This window comes from Chiloscyllium plagiosum, chromosome 8 (assembly GCF_004010195.1).
Source record: "Chiloscyllium plagiosum isolate BGI_BamShark_2017 chromosome 8, ASM401019v2, whole genome shotgun sequence".
NCBI classification, from domain to species: domain Eukaryota; kingdom Metazoa; phylum Chordata; class Chondrichthyes; order Orectolobiformes; family Hemiscylliidae; genus Chiloscyllium; species Chiloscyllium plagiosum.
Window position 1 is genome coordinate 102168859 of NC_057717.1, and position 22569 is coordinate 102191427.

Sequence of the window (22569 nt, forward strand, 5' to 3'; positions counted from 1 at the left end):
GTTGGTGCCAATGTGGACCACGACTTGGGGCTGCTCTCCCTCCCCCCGAAGGATCCCAAAAACACGATCAGAGACATCATGGACCCTGGCATCCGGGAGGCAACACACCAACCGTGAGTCTCTCTCGTCCCCACAGAACCTCCTATCTGTCCCCCTATCTATGGAGTCCCCAATGACTACGGCTCTGCTCCTCTTCCCCCTTCCCTTCTGAGCAGCAGGTGCCCCACTGCTTTCCCCTGGTAAGTCATCCCCTCCAACAGTATCCAAAACGGTATACTTATTGTTGAAGGGAATGGCCACAGGGGATCCCTGCACTACCTGCAAGTTCCCTTTCTGTCCCCTAACTGTCACCCATCTGTCTTTTTCTTTAATCTGGGGAGTGACTACCTCTTGTCAATAACGCCCTCTGCCTCCCGAATGATACGAAGTGCATCCAACTCCAACTCCAGTTCCCTAACGTGATTTTCGAGGAGCTGGTGTTGGGTGCACTTCCCACAGATGTAGTCAGCAGGGACATGAGTGGTGACCCTTACTTCCCACATTCTGCAGGAGGAACATTCCCTGCCCTAAACTCCATTCCCACTATTCTAACTCCCGAAGTGATGGCTAAAAAAAAGGATTAGGAAACAAAGTAGTTACCTTACCTTGTCAATCTGGCTCCCACAAATTTTTTTGTGGGTTAGACAAGGAAGATGAGTGGGAGACACTACCCGAGTAGTGTCTCGGGTAATGCTACCACGCAAATATAAACTGTTCTACTTACTCTTCCCAGAAGTCCTTTGCTTGGTCCTCCCTCACTGGCCTGAAGGCAAGAAGTTTAAATATACTTACCGGCCTTCCCGACAATCACCTTGCACCAATGTCACCTCCTCCCGTCTCCCACCTCTTGCTGCTCTGAAGTGGCTAATCTTTCTCATGGACTTAGCTCCACATACCCACCCTCTCACCATAAATCTTAATTCCTTTACTGTTCAAAAATCTATCTCTGCCTTAAAAACACTCAACGAGGCAGCCTCAACTGTTTTACTGGGCAGGGAATTCCACAGATTCACAATCCTTTGGGTGAAGCAGTTCCTCCTCAACTCAGTCCTAAACCTGCTCCCCCTTATTTTGAAGCTATGCCCTCTAGTTCTAGTTTCCCCCTGCTTCCATCTTATCTATTCCCTTCATAATTTTATATGTTTCTATAAAATGCCCCCTTATTCTTCTAAATTCCAATGAGTACAGTCCCAGCCTCCTCAATCTCTCATCATAAGATAATCCTCTCAATTCCAGAATGAATCTAGGGAACCTCCTCTGCACCCCCACCACTGCCAATATATCTTTTGTCAAATAAGGAAACCAAAACTGTCCACAGACTCCAAGGGTGGTATCACCAGCACCCAAGATAACTGTAGCATAACCTCACTATTTTTAAACTCCACCCCTCTAGCAATGAAGGACGATATTCCATTTGCCTTTTTAATTCCCTGTTGCACCTGCAAACCAACTTTTTGTGATTCATGCACAAGGACACCCAGATCCCTCTACACTGCAGTGTGCTGCAGTTTTTCACCATTTAAATAATAGCCCATTTTGCTGTTATTCCTGTCAAAATTGATGGCCTCTCATTTACCAACATTGTACTCTATCTGCCAGACCCTTGCCCACTCCTTAACCTATCTATATCTCTCTGCAGACTTTCAGTGCTCTCTGCACACTTTGCTCTAACATTCGTTTTAGTGTCATCTACAAAGTTTGACACAATACCCTTGGTCCCCAACTCTAAATCATCCTTATAAATTCTAAACAATTGCAGTCCCAGCACTGATCCCTGAGGCACACCACTAGCCACTGATGGCCAACTAGACATCCATTGATCCCCGCTCTTTATTTTCTGTTAGTTGACCAATCTTCCATCCATGCTAAGACTACACCTGGAATGCTGTGAACCTTTGTCTTATGCAGCAGCCTTTTGTGTAGCTCCTTGTTGAATGCCTTCTGGAAATCCAGATACACCACATCTACTGGGTCCCCACTCTCCACTGCATTTGCAATGTCCTCAAAGAATTCCAGTAAATTGATTAAACACGACCTCCCTCTCATAACCCATACTGCGTCTGTCCCATGGGACAATTTATATCCAGCTGTCTTGCTATTTCTTCCTTGATTATAGGTTCAAGCATTTTCACCACTACAGAAGTGAAGCTAACAGTCTTACAGTTACCTGCCTTTTATCTGCCTCCTTTTTTAAACAGAGGTATCCCATTTGCTGTTTTCCAATCTGCTAGAACCGCCCCACAGTCCACCAAATTTTGGCAAATTGCCATAAACATATTTGCTACTTGCCCCACCATCTCTTTTCGCAGCCTGGGATGCTTTCCATCAGGGTCAGGAGAATTGTTTACTTTTAGCCCCATTAATTTTCCCAACACTACCACTTCCGTGATAATGATAGCTTCTAGGTCCTCATCTGCCACCAATTATTGGCATGTTATTTGTGTCTTCCACTGTGAAAACCGACACAAAATCCCTGTTCAATACCTTGGCCATTTCCTCATTTCCCGTTATTAAATCCGTCTCCTCATCCCGTAAGGGACTAATGTTTACCTTAATCACGCTTTGTCATTTTATATATTTGTAGAACTTTTGCTGTGATTTTATATTCTAAGCTGATTCACTCCCATGATCCAGCTTACTTTGCTTCATAGTGTTTTTCATGACTTTCTGTTGATTTTAAAAGATTTTCCAATCCCCTAGCTTCCCACTAATCTTTGCCACTTTGTATGAATTTTGTTTTCAATTTGATATCCTTTTCTATTTCTTTAGTTATCCCTTTTCCTCCAGTCCTTCCTTCTCACTGGTAAATACTTTTGCTGAGCACTGTGAAAAATTGCTTTGCAAGTCCTCCGTGGTTCTTCAATTTTCCCCTACTGTTCTCAGTCTACCTTAGCCAGCTCCTCCCTTATCCCACTGCAGTCTCCTTTGTTTAAACAGAAGACACTGGTATTCGATTTTACCTTCTCACCTTCCATCTGTATTTTAAACCACACTGTGATTGCTCCTTCTGAGAGGATTCCAAACTATAAGGTGATCAATTATTCCTTTTTCATTACACAGGACCAGATCTAACGTAGCTTGCTCCATCGTAGGTTCCATTACATACTGTTTGAACACTTCCTTGAGGCTGCTTTGACCAACTTTGTTTGACCAATCAAAATATAGATTAGAATCCCCTGTGATAATTGCCAAACCATTTCCACATGTATCAGTTATTTCTTTGCTGGTTGCCTGCCCCACCATGATGTTGTTATTTGGTGGCCTTTGGATTACACCTGTCAGTGACTTTTCCTGCTTACCATTTCTAATTTGCACTCACATTGATTCAACCTTTTTCTCTGTGGAACCTATATCATCTCTCACTGTTGGCCTGATGTCACCCTTAAATATGAAGGGGCTTTATGCTTCCTTCAGAGGATTGGGAATCGTTGAGCAAGTGGAGAACTCCAGCGATTGAGCACATGCAAGGTTGTGTTAGGATTGAGGGTCATTGGATTTTTAAATGTGAAGGGGTATAAGGATGAAGGGAAGTGTGGAATAATGGAAGACCAGACTCAAGAGGCTGTAAAATCCTAAATGACTGACACTTGTTTCACTTGGACTTTGAACCTCTTCAATTATAATGGAAAACCAAGGGAGTCTCTACCATGCACATTATTGTACTTAACAATTCAATTTTCAAAGAAAATTGCTTATCTGTGATTCATACAAAAGCCCCCACCCTGTAGGAGTTCTTGTGGCACACTGGTAGTGTTCCTACCTCTGAGCCAGCAGGTATGTGTTCAGTCCCATCTGCTGCAGAGGTGCATAATAGAATCCTTGAGCAGGTTAATTAGTAAACATAAGAAAAAGCCCTTACTGTTACACTCCCTAGCCGAACCCCCCTCCCATTTATCTCTTTATCTCTCCACCCCCAAGGCTCCCAGCCTCATTCCTGATGAAGGGCTCCAGCCCAAAACATTGATTTTCCTGCTCCTCGGATGCTGCCTGACTTTTCCAGCAACACGCTCCCAACATTTGGATGGCACGGTGGCTCAGTGGTTAGCACTGCTACCTCACAGCACTAGGGTCCCAGGTTCGATTCCAGCCTCGGGGCGACCCTCTGTGTGGAGTTTGCATGTTCTCCCCGTGTCTGTGTGAGCTTTCTCTGGTTTCCTCCCACAGGCCAAAGGTGTGCAAGTCAGGTGAATTGGCCATGCTAAATTGTCCATAGGTGTTTGGCGCATTAGTCAGAGGGGGATGGGTTACTCTTCAGAGGGTTGGTGTGGACTTGTTGGGCCGAAGGGCCTGTTTCCAGACTGTAGGGGATTTAATCTAACTATTATGTCTGGTCCACTTCTTGTAAACAGGATTGCTCCTATTTCAGTGGTCATGTTTAACTCTCACGAATGTTGTTTCTCTTTAGTATTTTCTACATGTTTCCTGTTTCAACCATTGCACCTTTACATTCTAGTACAACAGTACAATTCCCAAACACAGAGGACATGCTGTCAAGATGGAATGAAACCAAATCCCATGGGATTTTCGTGTGACAAGAGAGCTAAGAGAATAACACTGAGTGAAGAGTGTAAAGCTGTCTTCCTAGATTGCTGTAACCGCATCCAAGCGTTTAAGGATCTACAGAGAAGAAGTCAATTGACTTTAGCAAGAAGTAAGAGTCATTAATTTCGCTGAGAGGTATTCCAGAATCAACTGATATATCTTGTTTACCTTTGAAGTAATATGGGAGGTGAATGTTTTATTTTTCATGTTAAACTCGCTACGTTTTGAATATTGGTCCACACTGTGTAAGCAGAGTTAAAAATCACACAACACCGGGTTATAGTCCGTAGCACCAGCTTCCAATTAAACCTGTTGGACTATAACCTGGAGTTGTGTGAATTTTGGCTTTGTACACCCCAGTCCAACACCGGTGTCTCCAAATCATGGCAGAGGAGGGATGGAGCGGTGGAGCTTTATCATGTGTGCTGGCTCCCTGCTCCATTGATGCCGATGGACCTCAATGTGAAGTGGTACAAGTACCAGTGCAATATGCTACAGCACTACCATCCCAGAGGGACCTACTATTCTTAGGATGCGTGGAGATGGTTGAAAGATAGTATCTAATCTAATAGTCAAGTAAAATATTTCGAAGATAAAGAGTAACAACCAACAAATGTTGAAGAATCATAGATTCCCTACAGTATGGAAACAGGCCTTTCGGCCCAACACATCCACACTGACCCTCCAAAGAGGTTCCCCTACCCTATTATCCTAAAGAGGGCATGCAGCTCCAGAAAAGTTAGTTGAGGACACCTGATATTATTTGGGAATGGTAGACATGATTTGGGAATTATGGGGTGAGTTATTCAATACAGAATTCCCAGGCCCTGTGCTGTTGGAAGCATTGTGTTTTCGCAGCCTGTCTAGCTAAATTGCTGTTGAGTGGGGACTTTCAGGATAGTGATAGAAAGGGATTCAACATCTTATGCAGGCTGTTCTCAAAAGCTCTGGTACTGCCAGCTGACTACTTGTCGTACGACAGTGAATCACATTGTGGTTTCAATGTACTGTTCAGAATGGAAAATATAAATAGAAGGCCCAAATCTGAGGCTGGATGTCCAACCAAAGATGCAGATTATGACTTTGTGCAGGTCTCGACCTCCCTGATCTACGTGGCAGTAGCCTGGGGAGTTTACATTTTCAATGGACAACTTCCTTGTTACCCAGAGCTCTGTGGGTAGCTCTCTGAGCTAGAGTTGGAGACTTTGGGATAGATCCGTCCAACTTACTAGGACGGTTAGCCAGAAATGCTAGACCGGTTAAAACCTGGTCTAGTACCTGGTCTAATACCTGGGTAGCTCCACAACTGATGACTAGCAACCCTCTAAACCAGCCGGTTGCACCCACAACATAACTAACCCCTAGGGCTATCCCTCCAGCCAATTATTCCCCAATCCGACCACTTCTCATCTACCTGCTTGTCCCAGCCTGCCCACTCACCAATAGTCCACCCCGAGACCATTCCTCCCTGATCCAACCTAATTGCTCTCTAACCACCTTCCACCCCACCCAATCAACTAACCGTCATGTCCTGTGGCTACTATCACAATTTCCCATGATCCACCTGGCCTCCCTCCCAAATAGAACTTACCGCTCCCTGAATCACCCTACTACCTCTCGACTCAGCTTCCACTCACTCACCCGACTGACTCACCTTCCCACTCCCACCTCATTTAACCACCCATCTACTCAATTTCTCCCTTGCTTGTCAATACTCTGGCCTACGCTTTCACCCCCACTCATCGATTTAGGAGTCCGGCCCTTTGCAGAATACGGTGGCTGGTGCAAAAGGTATCCAGTGCACTGATGCTCTTTGATTGCCAAAGTCCATGCAGAAAGGATGTTTCCCTTGGCTTGGAGATGTGACTGGGTTGGAGGGGGAAGTGATGGAGTGTGTTGTAAACTGCACTCAGAATAAGAGGTGGCTATTTAACACTGAGGTGAGGAGTTTCTTCACTTGTAGGTTGTTGAAACCTTGATAATATTTACCCCAGGGGGCTGTGAAAGATGAATTATTCAGTGTGCTCAAGACAGAGATCGATAGATTTCTAGAAATTGAAGGGTCTCTAGATTGTCTGTGAAAAGTGTGTCAGTGTAGAAGATCAGACATGATGTGGTTGCATGGTGGAACAGGCCCGTAGGGGTAACTTGCTTACACGAAGCCCTAGGTCCAATAGTTAAATATTCTGACATTATTGGAAGATTCAAGCCAATATCCTTATTCTGAGAGACTGTGAAACTGCATTTAAATCCTTCATGTTTTGCTTAGGTGATGACGATGACTACTATTCTCCCTATGAGGAGATAATAGCAAGAACTGATTTCCCAGAAACCTGGCTCTGGATACAGAGGACTCTGCCCACAAATGACCAAACAGGGTATTAATTATTTTTGTTCCATTTTAAGAAAGTGGTGTATTTGTGCTGTTTCTGTCTGGTTTAGTGCATAAAACTGTAATTTAAAGGGACTAGAACATTACAGCAGAGTACAGGGCCTTCGGTCCTCGATGTTGCACCTACCTGTGGAACCAATCGGAAGTCCATCTATCCTACACTATTCTATTTTAATCCATATGTTTATCCAATGACCATTTAAATGCCCTTAAAGTTGGCAAGTCCACTACTGTAGCAGGCAGGGCATTCCACACCTCTACTACTCTATGAATAAAGAAACTACCTCTGACATCTGTACTGTATCTATCACCCCTCAGTTTAAAGCTGTGTCCTTTCGTGCTAGCCATCTCCCTCTGAGGAAAAAGGCTCTCACTGTCCACTCTATCTAACCCTCTGATTATCTTGTATATCTCAATTAAGTCACCTCTCAACCTTCTTCTCTCTAACGAAAACAACCTCACATCCCTCCATACCTTCCCTCCATACCAGGCAACATCATCGTAAATCTTCTCTGAACGCTTTCCAAAGCTTCCACATCCTTCCTACAATGCGGTGACCAGAACTGTACACAATACTCCAAGTGGTGCCACACCAGAGTTTCATACAGCTGCAGCATGACCTCATGGCTTTGAAACTCAATCCCTCTACCAATAAAAGCTAACTCACCGTATGCCTTAAGACCCCTATAAACCTGGGCGGCAACTTTCAGAGATCGATGCACATGGACACTGAGACTTCTCTGCTCTTCTACACTACCAAGATTCTTACCATTAGCCCAGTACTCTGCATTCCTGTTACTCCTTCTAAAGTTATCACTTCACACTTTTCCACATTAAACTCCATTTGCCACCTCTCAGCCCAGCTCTGCAGATTATCCTTGTCCCTCTATACACAATTCTAACGATCTAAGTATCATCTGCACATTTACTAACCCATCCTTCTTCACCCTCATCTAAGTCATTTATGAAAATGACAAACAGCAGTGGCCCCAAAACAGATCCTTGTGGTACCTACTAGTAACTGAATTCCAGGATGAACATTTCCCTCTGTCTTCTTTCAGCTAGCCAATTTCTGGTCCAAACTGATAAATCGCCCTCAATCCCATGCATCCGTATTTTATGCAATAGCCCACCATGTGGAACCTTATCCTACTGAAATCAATATACACCGCATCAACCGCTTTACCCTCGTCCACCTGTTTGGTCACCATCTCAAAGAATGGAATAAGGCTTGTGAGGCACGACCTACCCTTCCCAAAATTGTGTTGACTATCCCTAATCAACTTATTCCTGACTAGATGATTATAAATCCTTTCTCTTATAACCTTTGCCAGTACTTAACCTACAACCAAAGTAAGGCTCATTGGTCTATAATTGCCAGGGTTGTCTCTACTCCTCTTCTTGAACAAGAGGATAACATTTGCTATCCTTCAGTCTTCTGGCACTATTCCTGTAGACAATGCCGACATAAAGATCAAAGCCAAAGGCTCTGCAATCTCCTCCCTAACTTCCCCAAGAATCTTTGGATATATCCCATCTGGCTCAGGGGACTTATCTATTTTCACACTCTCCAGAATTGCTAACACCTCCTCCTTGTGAACCTCAGTCCCGTCTAGTCTCAGTATTCTCCTTGATAACATTGTCTTTTTCAGAGTCATACAGCATGGATACAGTCACAAACTATATCCCTCTGAACCTTTCTAATTCATATACCTGTCCAAATGTCTTTGAACTGCATCTGCACTTACCTTTGGCAGCTCATTCCATATGTACAGAACTCTCTGTGTGAAAAGGCTGTCCCTTAAGTCCCTTTTAAATCTTTCTCCCTTCACCTTAAACTTATGCCCTCTAGTTTTGAACTCCCCCACCCTGGGGAAAAGACTTTGCTTTTCACTTAATCTATGCCCCTCATGATTTTATAAAACTGTATAAAGTCACCCTGCAACTTCCTATGCTCCAGCCTATCCAGCTTCTCCAAATATCTCAAACCCTCCAGTCCCTGCAACATCCTTGTAGATCTTTTCTGAGCCCTTTTCATTTTAATAATATTCTGCCTTGAGCAAGGCGACCAGAACTGTGCACAGTACTCCAAAAGTTGCCTCACCAAAGCCCTGGATTCTATCACCCTGGTGATGGAGTACGAGGATAAAAGTCCTCTAGCACTTGGGTTGGTCAAGCAATTCCCCAGTGGTTCCATGTCAAAAGTAACGTTTTGTGATGGACTGTCATGGAGAGCATCTTAAGGTCAATGTTTGCAATTAAGGAAACAGGCAGCAGCCAATTTGACCACAGCATGCTCCCACAAATAATATAGTCTGGTAATGATAAAGCAAAATACTTCAGATACCAGAAATACTTATCAGGCAACAGCTGTAGAGAGAGAATCAGTGTTTATGTTCCAGATCTGTGACCTTTCAGCAGAATTGAGAAATGTTAAGATACAAAGCCATCAGACATAGAAGCAGAATTAGGCCATTTGACCCTTTCAAATCTGCTCCATTGTCTGTTCATAGTTGATGTATTTCTCAAATCTATTCTCCTGCCTTCTCTCCATAACACTTCAGCCCCTTACTAATCAAGAACCTATTTACCTCTGTCTTAAATATCCTCAATGACTTGGCCTTCACAGTCCTCTGCAGCAATGAGTTGCACAGATGCACCACCCTGTGTTTTAGAAATGTATTATGTTATGTAGGTGTAAAGGGTGCTGAACCTTTAAGAGAGTTAAAAGCTAGCAGAACTACCTGACACAGCACCAAGTATTCTAAACAAGGTAACAATGTAACAACTGGTCGAACAGCTAGATTAGCTAGGCTGCCTAGAGACAAAAAGAACAAATTTGAATTCGGCCAATCAGTTTAAATTATACCATAAAATACCAACCTCTAATCAAGTTCGAATTTAGTATTTTGACAATATTAACACCAATGAGACAATCCGATGCTTTGAGGTATAAAACCAGAAACAAATTGGACAGTTAGAAGAGTACTGCCAAGCCACTAGCATCTGCAGACTACCCAGAAAAATAGCTCTCTTAAAGGTACCTTTATCGGATAGTGACCTGTGACCTGGGTAGAGATTGTGATTTGCAATAGTAGATCTCAGTGGTGAGTTCAAACTGCTGCAAAGTTCCCAATTGAAAGATGACATCCTATTGTTTGAGTTTGTGCATTGTAACACAGTAGCAGGCCAAGGACAGAGAGGACAGGAGTGAAAGCAAAGCAAAGAATTAAATTGACATTCAACAGGTAGCTCAAGATTGCGTGTGCATACCGGGAGCAGTCACTCAGGCTGTGTTTGGTGTCCGCCGACTGGATAAGATCTCATTCTGATGAGCACGTGCTTATTGCTAAAAATTTTTAAAGTTGAATATTAAGCACTGCATTACTGGGGGCCATGGAAAGTGAACTGTGTACAGGCCTCCCCCCGCTATCTGAAAGTAGAGCATTCTTCTGAAACTTTTCGTAAGCCGAAATGGCGTAAAGCGAAGAAGTATTTTTTTCTCAGAAGTGAAAATCCCCTTAGGATTTCTTCCAGAAAACAGGTACTAAGGTAAGTCTTTCGTTAAAACAAATTAGCCTAAAGTGAACGTTCGAAAAGTGGGGGATACCTGTATTTGCACCTTTTTTGTCAGATTTCCAGCATGTGCAGTATTTTGTTTTAGAATCCCTCCAGTGTGGAAACAGGCCCTTCGGCCCAACAAGTCCACTCTGATGAGTATCCCACCCAAACCTATTACCCTACTACTTTACCCAGATTAATACCACATCATTGAACACTATGGGCAATTTAGCATGGCCAATCCACCCTAACCTGCACATCTTGGACTGTGAGAGGAAACCCGCACAGACCCGGGGAGAATGTATAAACTCCACATATACAGTCGCCCAAGGCTGGAATTGAACCTGGCTCCCTGATGTTGTGAGGCAGCAGTGTTAACCACTGAGCCACCGTGCTGCCCCCTTTGCTTTTGTATGACCCGACCAGTATTTATGGGAGGAAGTAGGATGGCTCATGTTTCATCTCCGGCTCTTGCATGGGAAGATACCATAGGAAAGGGAAGAGTTGTTGGGTGTGGTTGAGGAGTCGGCCACCCTGTTGTGCAGAGAAATGCTGAAAGGGGATCCAAGGGAAATCTCAGCATCATGTTGGAAATGGCCAAATGGTCTTCCTTCGTAGGTAGAAGGTGAACAAAGTTTAGCAAACCTCAGAATAAAGACTATTGATGTATCCAGTCCAATATTTGACTTCATAGAGAAGCACAGGGTTGACACAACCAAAAGCCAAGGTAGTAATGGTGCAGATACTCAGTGGCAATATATTTTTATCTTTCATAACCAGAGTTGATTCACTGATTGTACCTGGTATCCTTAAGGATTCGATCACTACTTGGGAAATACAAGCTGTCAGTGTGTCTCCAACGAAGGGTGAGTTGTTTTTAATTTAGTGAAGAGTCATTGAGCCAGCTTTTCATGTCTGTATCTGCGCTGTAATGGAGGTGGGTGGAGAATTTTTTAAAATGGGAATTCCATCTCCATTCCTGTCACATGGGATTTTAGTGGCCCTGAAATAAGAGTGAAGTTTGAGATCCAACATTCTGCAATTCCACCCTTTATAAGATCCCCTGCTATTCTCATGGATTTGGGCGTGTTTTGGAAGGGTGCTTGTTCATAACGTTAGAGTCAGAAACTGTCCAACCTGTCCATGCTAACCAAGTTTCCCTCACAAAACTAGTCCCAGTGGCTTGCGTTTGGCACAAATCTCTCTCTAAACCTTTTCTATTCATGTACTTATTCAAATGTCTCTTAATTGTTGTAACTATACCTGCATCTACCACTTCCTCTGACAGTTTATTCCATGTATGCATCACCCTCAGTGTTAAAAAGTTGCCCCTCAAGTCTTTTTAAAACTTTCTCCTCTCACCCTAAAAATGTGCCCCCAAGGTCTGAACTCACCAACGCTGGGGAAAAGACCTTTGCTATTCACTTTATTTGTGCCCCTGTACAACCTCAATGTGATGTCCTATCTTCTATACTCAATAGTCTGAGCAATGAGTTAAGTGTGCTAAATGCATTCTTAACCACTCTCTCTACCTGTGATGCAACTTTCAAAGAACTATGCACCTGAAACCCAAGGTCTCTGTGTTTGATAACATTATCCCAGACCCAACCATTAACTGTCCCCTTGTTTGTTTTATCAAAATGCAAAACTTTTCATTCATCCAAATTAATCTTCATCTGCCACTCCACAGCCCATTGACCCAGTTGATCAAGATCTCTTTGTAATCTTAGATAACCTTCTCCACTGTCAGCTATGCCAACAATTTTGCTGTCATCCACAAACTTACCAACCATGCCTCATAAATTCTCATCCAAATTGTTTGTATAAATGGCAAACAAAAGTGGACCTAGTACTGATCCCTGTGGAACACCGCTGGTCACAGACCTTCAGTCCGAAAAACAACCTTCCATCACCACCTATTGTCAAGCCAATTTTGTAACCAATTGGCAAGTTCACCCACGTGATCTAACTTTACTAATTAGTCTACCATGTGGAATTTTGTGAAAGGCTTTAATAAGTCCATGTAAACAACATCTACCACTCCTCCCTCATCAATCTTTTTTGGTTACTTCCTCAAAACAATTGGCAAGCTCTCCCTGAACCATCCTTGCCTTCCTATCTACTTTTGTGTCATCTCCAAACCTGGCTGTTGTGCATTCACTTTTTTCATTAATACATGTTAACACTCGATTAACCTGAGCAAGTAGGTATGGGCAATGAGTATTGTTATAACCTGCACCATCCACATTCCATGGACACACTACCTACCTCGGATAAGTGATGAATCATGTGAAACCCAAATCCCAAGTGAGTTTAAAAATAAAGGGGTTCTTCCACCGAATAATCCAGAATCTTCTATCAGAAATCTTCATGTACTCTGCTGTTTACATTGTTAGTCCAAAACTCTTCCAATATAAACTAATTCCCATTCGCCATATCGGCCTTCTCTTGATTAAAAGAAACCACTTTCTGGTAAATGAAATAATTACAAGCTGATTACAGGTGGCACGGTGGCACAGTGGTTAGTGCTGTTGCCTTACAGCGCCAGAGACCCAGGTTCAATTCCCGCCTCAGGCAACTGTCTGTGTGGAGTTTGCACATTCTCCCCGTGTCTGTGTGGGTTTGCTCCGGTTTCCTTCCACCGTCCAAAAAAAAATGTGCAGGTCAGGTGAATTGACCATGCTACATTGCCTGTAGTGTTAGGTGGAGGGGTAAGCATAGGGGGGAGGGTTGGTTTAGGCTGAAGGGCCTGTTTCCACACTGTAAGTAATCTAATCAAAGTAGTCAGTTGCTCATGAAATTCTTTTTAAGGAAGATTTTTGAATTACGAGAAAAAAATTAGTACTTTCACTTTCATGAGTTAAATGCTGCATTTTCAGTAAGATTACTGGGGTGGTTCATGATGGGGCTCTGGCCTGGAAGGGTAAATCGATTAGAAGTGTGCACCTGCATGTTAAGAGAGCTCTTATGCGTTTAAAACAAGATAAAATACTGCTTGCGATCTTTAAAGTAGTGATCTGAAATTATTTAAAATTCCAAAGTTCTTATGAACTGAAATAAAAGAAAACAGACTTCATCATTTATTGCACGGAGAAATAAAATCTCATCTGCTCTTAAACTGATGTGATTGACAGGACTGGTATGGTTGAGAAAAAAAATCGATTCTTTTAGCTTCAAGGATCTACATTCTTATATTGTGTGTCACAGCTGACCATATAAAGACATGCAGTTACATATGTTTGGTGATGTTAACAGTAACTCCATTCAAAGATAAACTTGATGACAGAAGCAATCATACTTATTAGAAACGGGATTTTTATTTTACATTGACCGTTCGTGCTTTGGATGTAATTGTCTCTGTTTATGAAATGCGAAGCGAACACAGTTTTAAAATAAAGATTGTGCCACACTTTCTGACTTATAATAATGCCCTTCCTCCAGGAATATGTGTTGCTGAACCTTATAATCTGGTAGTGCAGAAGGAATTTTTCATTGACCTTCGACTCCCATACTCTGTTGTTCGCAATGAACAGGTGGAAATTCGAGCAATCCTGTACAATTATGGTACAGAGGTCATTAAGGTCAGTCCTGCAATGCATTCATCTCGCTATTATGGCCTTACTTGCCAATTTTACATGGTGAGATAATCAGATTGATTTCATCTGATCACCGAACCTCTGCTTTGGTGGCAAGCCCAACAATTGTTACTCATCTCTAAGAGATGCTGGTGGTGTGCAACCAAAGAACAAAGAAATATTACAGCCCAGGAACAGACCCTTCGGCCCTCTAAGCCTGTGCTGATCCAAATCCACTGTCTTAAGCTGTCGCCCAATTCCTAAGCATCTGTATCCTTCTGCTCCCCACCTGCTCACACATCTGTCCAGACTCACCTTAAATGAACTTACTGTGCCTGTCTCTACTACATCTGCTGGCAACGCGTTCCAGGCACCCACCACCCTCTGTAAAGTAAGTGCCGCGTGTGGCCCCCTTAAACTTTCACCTCTCACCTTGAAAGCATGACCTCTTGTTATTTAATCCTTCACCCTTGGAAAAAGCTTTTCTCTATCTACCCTGTCTATACCCTTCCATGACTTTGTAGACCTCAATCACACAAAACCAAGTTGCTTATCACTGATAAGCTCATTCCTTTCTAAATATGAGTGGATTTTATCCCTCAGTACCTTCTCCAGCAACCTTCCCACTACTGACGTCAGGCTCACTGGTCTGTAGTTACCTTGAATATCCCTACTACCCTTGTAAGTGGGACAACATGAGCAACCTTCCAGTCCTCAGGCACCTCACCTGTATTTAGGGATGTTACAAAGATATCTGTCAGGACACCAGCTATTTCCTCTCTTGCTCCCTCAGCAACCCGAGATCAATCCCATCCGGTGAACCCTCTCCTCAGTGAACACTGATGCAAAGTAATCATTCAGAATCTCACCCATTTTCTCAGGTTTGACACACAGCCTTCCTTCCTTATCCTTTAGTGGACCAATCCTTTCTCGAGTTACCTGCTTGCTTCTTATATAAGAATAAAAGACTTTGTGATTCTCTTTAATTCTGCTCGCTAAAGCTATTTCATGATCCCCTTTAGCCCACTTGATTCCTCGTTTAAGACTAGTCTTACTCTTCCGATATTCTTCCAGGGCCCGTTCTGTTCTTAGCTGCCTAGACCTTATGTATGCTTCCCTTTTCCTCTTGGCTAGTCACACAATTTCTGCCGTCATTCACGGTTCACGAATCTTGCCCTTCCTATCCTTTGCCTTCAATGGGACATGCCTATCCTGCACTATCTTCAACCTGTCTTTGAAAGCCTCCCACATATCAAATGTGGACTTCCCTTCAAGTCGCTGTGTCCAATCCACATTTCCCAGCTCCTGCTTAATTTTGTTATAATTGGCCTTGGCCCAGTTTAGTAAGCTTTCCTTAGGACCACTCTCATCTTTGTCTAAGAGTATTCTAAAACTTACAGAATTGTGGTCACTGTTCCCAAAGAAATCCCCCACCGCAACTTCTACCACTTGTCCTGGTTCGTTCCCCAGTACCAGGTCCAATATGGCTCCTTCCCTCGTTGGGCAATTAACATTCTGCTCTGGAAAACTCTCCTGGACACTTCATACAGATTCTACTCCATCCAGACCTCTGACGCTAAGTGTATCCCAGTTAATGTTGGGAAAATTAAAATCACCCATCATCAGCACCTTGTTGCCTCTTTTCATAATCTGTTTACCTATTTGTTCTTCTATCTCATGTTCACTGTTGGGAGGCCTGTAATAAAGCCCCAACAATGTAACTGCACCCTTCTTATTTCTGAGCTCCACCCATAATGCTTCACTACTCAAGCCCTCCGTAGTGTCCTCCTTTAGCACAGCCGTGATATCATCCCTGACCAGCAATACAACTCCTCTCCACATTTTACTTCCCTCCCTGTCCTGTCTGAAGCATCTGTATCCTGGAGCATTTAGTTACCAATCATGCCCTTCCTTCAACCAAGTGTCTGTGATTGCAATAGCATCATACTCCCAGGCACCAATCCAAGCCCTAAGTTCATCTGCCTTACACACTATACTCCTTGCATTCAAGCGTATGCACTTCAGGCCGCCAGTTCTTTTGCATTCATCTGCTCTCTGCCTACTCTTCCCCTTGGTAATGCTAACGTCATGATTCTTATAGTCTCCAGTTTCCACCTCACTGTCTACTAGTCTTCTCTTCTGGTTCCCAGCCCCCTGCCACATTAGTTTAAAACCTCCCCAACAGCAGTAGCAAAAACTCCCCCACGGACATTAGTTCCAGTCCGGTTCAGGTGTAGACTGTCCAAATTGGAATAGTCCTACCTTCCCAGAACTGGTCCCAATGTCCAGCAAATCTGAACCCCCTCCCTCCTACACCATCCCTCTACCCTGGCTAGCATGTGGCACTGATAGTAATCCCGAGATCACTACCTTTGAGGTCCTCCTTTTTAACTTCTCTCTTTGCTCACTGAATTCTGCTTTCAGGACCTCATCTCATTTTTTAATTATATCGTTGCTGCATCTTGAATCATCTTGAACACAGCTCAGTGGCTGCCAAGGGGTGTTCAGAGTCAACCACTTTTCTAGGATTTGTAATCAAATAGGTCAGACCAGATAAGGATGGTAGATTTCTTTCCCTTTAGGGGACTAATGAATCTGATGGGATTTTAATTAAGTTATTATTAAGCTGAAGCAGGTTCGGAAGAGATTGATCAAGATGCTGCCGGGTATAGAAGGTTTGAATTATAAAGAAAGGCTGGATAGGCCGGAATTTTTTTTTCACTTGGGTTTGGGAATTTGAGAGGCGACTTTACAGAAATTTATAAAATAATCAGGAGTATAGATAGACTTCCCTAGGATGGGGGAATTTCAAGACTAGGGGTAGTATTTTTAAGTTGAGAGGAGAGAGATTTGAAAAAGACATGAGGGACAAAGTTTTTAAATAGAGGGTGATTTGCATGTAGAATGAACTTCCTGAGGAAGTGATGGAGGTGGGTACAATTACAACATGTAAAAGACATTTGGATAAAGACATGAATAGTAAAGGTTTAGAGGAATATGGGCCAGGAGCTGTAAGATGGGATTAGTTTTGTTTAGGATTATGGACTGGTTGGATTGAAGGGTCTGTTTTCATGCTGTATGACTCTGTGACTCCATGACAGTCTGGTTGATTTACAGTCAGCAATACTGAAAACAGCTTTTCATTCCAGATTTATTAAATGAATTGAATAGAAATTATCTGGCTGCCAGGTTTATATATCACTGGATCAATGACTGAAGCCTCTCACTTTCTATATCAGGACCATAAATACAGTCCTGAAACGAACTTAAAAATTACTAAAAGAATATACAATGACAGAACTTTGTTGTCTTTTACTCATCAGAACCAAAGCTGAAGCGATAGATTTGAGAATAGGGACGTCAATATAGGCAGCATGAGAATTGGGTGCTCTTTGGTTGGGAGAATGCTGGAGATCAGAGTTGAGAGTGTGGTGCTGGAAAAGCACAGCAGCATCTGAGGAGCTTGAAGGGTTTAAGCCTGAAACATCGATTCTCCTGCTTCTCGGATGCTGCCTGACCTGCTATGCTTTTCCAGCACCACTCTTTTGACTGCTGTTTGATTGGGCCATCATTGGCCTAGAGATCCCATTAACATTCCATCTGTGTTCTCAGAACAGATAGTAGACCCTGATTGGTCAGAATGCTGTCAGAGTCTGCCTGCATGTTCTCAGAATGAAGATTGACAGTTAACTGCTTCTGCTGGTAACTCCATAACCATAATGACTCAGTCAATTCGCACTCTTTTTCATGCTGCATAGATTGGTGCTCCCATCTTGAATTCTGTTTCTTGCATTCAAATTCTGATCAGTATGAGACAAAAAAATGCTAACTTTGTGCCTCCTTTTAACAATGTGTAAAGAACATAAATTCAAAGCTGTCGTACTTATAATGAAAACTAGCCCAAAATGATGTCGCTGGCCTATATTCTTTGCTCTATCAGTATTTAAACACATAAAATTCTTTAAAAAAGGAATACTCAAAGAACTGTGGATGTTGGAAATCTGAAAAAAAAACATTGCTGGAGAAACTCAAATGGCCTGGCAACATCTGTGGAGGAGAAACACAGTTAATATTTAGTTTCCCTTTTGGGATCCTTCTTCAGAATCCAGATTATTTTAGGGCGCAGAAGGTTTTTTTTTAATGAGATGGAAGCAAAGAGTTGTTTCCCCTTATGGGGCAGTCTGGGACTAGAAGGTATAGAAGGTATATATTTCATCATAAATGGTCGAGCATTTAAGGCAGAGATGAAGAGGTGTTTCTTCTCTCAGGGAGTACTCAGTCAGTGGAATCCTTCATTGAGGGCTGCCAAGACTGGGATATTGAATATGTTAATGCAGAGTTAGATTTTTAATCAATAAGGGAATCAAGAGTTATGGGACAAAGGTCTGAATGTAAAGTTGATGATTATCAGATCAGGCATGATTTCATTGAGTGGTGGATGGGCTGAATGGTCCTCTTCTTCTGTTACACCTTATGGTCATTACTGACCCAGAATTTGATATCTGGTGAGTTGTCTGATGATGGTAATATATGGAGGTCAAGGGAGGTGGTGGAGAGGTATATGTGGAATTCATTGCAGGATTGGAAACCATTATTTTGGCTGTAATTAATTAGACAGGCAATTAATAACAAAATGATGCCGCTGGTGACCATTATAGATTGCTCAGGATTTGGTTGAAAGTTTTCAATGAGAGAGGAAAATCATTGCTACTGCACCACTGATGTCCTTCCAGGTCCCGCATGTTAATTGCCTGCAGCTATTTTGAGTTGGTGACCCACATGCAGTTCAGAGGGTCCCCGTCCTTTTAGCAGGAGGTGAGGAGGAATCCCTCCTTTAGGAGGGTTGTGAGACTTTGGAACTCCTTGCCACAGTGGGGGCAGAGTCCATGCTTAAGGTTGAGATAGATAGATTCGTGATCAGTCAGGGACTCGACGGTTAGAGGACAAGAGCGAGGAAGTCAGTGTGAGGAATGTTGGATGAGCCATGATCCTATTACATGCTGGAGCATCCACATGGAGGCTGAATGGCCTATTCCTGTTCCTATTTCTATGGTTTTATGGTCAGGAGACCGCTGAGGAATGAAATTGGGGGCCATACATTCAATCCTAGTTTAATCATGCGGGAAATATTGCCAGGGAGAATAGTTTTCTCGAATGCAGTTGCTAATCTGAATTGCTGTGTTGAAGTGAATTAGTTCAGTTCTAATTTTTGACATAAGACAGATTTATATTAATAAATGGAGATTTATTTCATCACCTAATTGTATTTTGAATTCTAGGTGCGCGTGGAATTTCCATATAATGAAAAGTTCTGTAGTTCTGCAAAATCGTCGCAGAGATTCAGGCAATATGTTGATATCCCTGCAAAAGGGTCAACAGCTATACCTTACATCATAGTTCCATTGGAAATTGGGCAAATCAATGTTGAAGTCAAAGCCTCAGTCTATGACAAACTTGTTACTGATGGTGTGAACAAACCCCTCCGTGTGCTGGTAAGTATGAAACCTCTGGATGTTGAGTGCATGCATGGCCAGACTAGTTGATACCTTTAGCAGTCTGTCTTTATCTGTCAAATTGATTGGATAGTGAAGACTTGACATCGCCATGTGCAACACACTGGCATTGGTTAGAAATCATTACGAATTGATTGGAGACAAGCGGGAAGTAGAAAATTAGGCAGGGAGGTATTCTGGGAACTTATTGGTCATGATCATTTCCTGGATATTTCTCTGAGAGTTTAGGAAAATGTAGAATATGCCCATCTAAATATAGGGGTGGGCCATATTTAGCATGAGTGATAATGACAGGGCTGCTATTCAGGACAATAGACAATAGACAATAGGTGCAGAAGTAGGCCATTCAGCCCTTCGAGCCTGCACCGCCATTCAATATAATCATGGCTGATCAAGGAGATAGCCTTGGTCAGAATATATGCTCTAGGTACTTAATTAAACAATTCCATTCATTTTAGCATTATATATGCCATTATATTTATTTTAATTAACATGCTACTGCAATCTCTCAGGAAGTGGATTTACGATTGTAACCTTTTGAAAAGAGAAAGGTATTTCTATCCTTTGGTGCGTTCTCAGTCACCTCTTGCTTGCAGCTTTTGCTGTTTGGTCCCTCCATCAGCAGGGACAGTTTCTCTTTATCTATTCTGCCCAGAGCCTTCATGAGTTTGAACACATCTATTCAACCCACTCTCAAACTTGTCTTTGAACATAGCTTCTTTCACTTCCTTACAATCCTGAACTCCCTCATCCCTGAAATAATTCCTGTGAATCTTTTTGCTTTATAATAAACCAGCTCATCCTAGATTACACTTCCTCAGTTGCAATTCAAAACTTTGAAAACAGACTCTTCGGAACCCTAATTATTTAGATAGCGGACACTTGACATCACCATGTGCAACACACTGGCATTGGTTAGAAATCATTACAAAATGACTGGGGACAAATGGGAAGTAGAAAATTAGACAGGAAGATATTCTAGAATCTTGTCAGTCATGATCATTTTCCAGGATCTTTCTCAGAGTTTAGGAAAATTCTGAAAATGTTCACCTAAATATAGGAGTGGATCATATTTAGCATGAATAATAATGAGTGATGCAAGGAAAGCTCAGGGGATTGCCTTGGTCAGAACGTATTCAGCTTGGAAATCACAGTATCCTAATCAGAAGGATTGCAAACTCTTTGGAGATACACAATTATACAGGTTATGCTTCAGCTAGAGGGAGCATTGGGGACACACACCTAGACTACTGCACTGGTCCTCTTATTCAAATAGAGATATAAATTCATTGGAAATGGTTCAGAGAAGGTTTACGAGACTGATATTTAGAATAGGCGGTAAAATAACATGAAGAACTGAGGATACTGAAGATCTGAAACCAAAACAGAAATTGCTGGAGAAACTCAACAGGTGCATCTGTGGACTGAAAGCAGAACCAATGTTTCAAATCCAGTGACGCTCCTTTCGAACTGGGCTCAGACCCACTGAATTTCTCCAACAATTCCTGTTTTTGGAACAGAACAGGCAGGTTATCCTAAGAAAGGTTGGACAGATTAGGCTTGTATCCACAGGAGTTTAGAAGACTGACAGGCAATTTGATTGAAGCATACAAGATTGTGAGGGTCTTGTCAGAGTAAATTGGTAATTGTGTCGCTGTTTCAAAATAGGAGGTCATCCATTTAGAATGGAGATGAGGGAAATAAACTTTTTCTCAGAGGATAAATGCAAGGTGCTGCATTTTGGGAAAGCAAATCCTAGCAAGACTTATATACTTAATGGTAAGGTCCTAGGGAGTGTTGCTGAACAAAGAGACCTTGGAGTGCAGGTTCATAGCTCCTTGAAAGTGGAGTCGCAGGTAGATAGGATAGTGAAGAATGCATTTGGTATGCTTTTCTTTATTGGTCAGAGCATTGGGTACAGGAGTTGGGAGGTCATGTTGCGCCTGTACAGGACATTGGTTAGAGCTGAAAATGTGTTGCTGGAACAGCGCAGCAGGTCAGGCAGCATCCAGTTTCGGGAAGGGCTTATGCTCAAATCGTCGATTCTCCTGTTCCTTGGATGCTGCCTGACCTGCTGCGCTGTTCCAGCAACACATTTTCAGCTCTGATCTCCAGCATCTGCAGACCTCACTTTCTCCACATTGGTTAGACTACTGTTGGTGTATTGCATGCAATTCAGGTCTCCTTCCTATCAGAAAGATGTTGTGAAATGTGAAAGGGTTCAGAAAAGATTTACAAGGATGTTGCCAGGGTTGGAGGATTTAAGCTATAGGGAGAGGCTGAATAGGCTGGGGCTTTTTCCCTGGAGCATCGGAGGCTGAGGGGTGAACTTATAGAGTTTACAAAATTATGAGGGGCATGGATAGGATAAATAGGCAAAGTATTTTCCCTGGCGTTGGGGAGTCCAGAACTAGAGGGCATAGGTTTAGGGTGAGAGGGGAAAGATATAAAAGAGACCTAAGGGACAACGTTTTCACACAAAGGGTGGGTGTATGGAATGAGCTGCCAGAGGAAGTGGTGGAGGCTGGTACAATTGCAACATTTGTAGAGGCATCTGGATGGGTATATGAATAGGAAGGGTTTGGAGGGATATGGGCCGGGTGCTGGCAGGTGGAACTAGATTGGGTTGGGATATCTGGCCGGCATGGATGGGTTGGACTGAAGGGTCTGTTTCCATGCTGTACATCTCTATGACTCTATGAATCTTTGGAGCTCTCTTCATCGAAAGAATGTAGAAGCAGAATCCCTCATTATTTTTAAGGCAGAGGTAAATGAATTCTTGATGATGAAAGGAGTGAAAGGTAAGTGGGGAAGGTAGGATTAGATCAGCTATGGTCTTTTGCAAAGGGGGATCTGGCTGGAGTAGATGAATAATTTACGCCTCTTCCTAATGCATATATTCATATGTGTATCCATAAAAGAAACCAGGCTGTTTCAAACTCATTTC

General features: G+C 42.7%; 1 protein-coding gene across 1 annotated transcript in view; it reads left to right on the forward strand.

Moving 5' to 3' along the window:
- The window catches only part of LOC122552262 (complement C3-like), a 125670-nt gene that overhangs the window by 46982 nt on the left and 56119 nt on the right, over positions 1–22569 (forward strand). The window contains exons 17-21 of the mRNA XM_043694949.1: positions 4493–4690; positions 6851–6959; positions 11315–11400; positions 13976–14115; positions 19389–19601. Coding sequence (XP_043550884.1) covers positions 4493–4690; positions 6851–6959; positions 11315–11400; positions 13976–14115; positions 19389–19601 — 746 coding nt within the window. The remainder of the gene's footprint in view (positions 1–4492; positions 4691–6850; positions 6960–11314; positions 11401–13975; positions 14116–19388; positions 19602–22569) is intronic.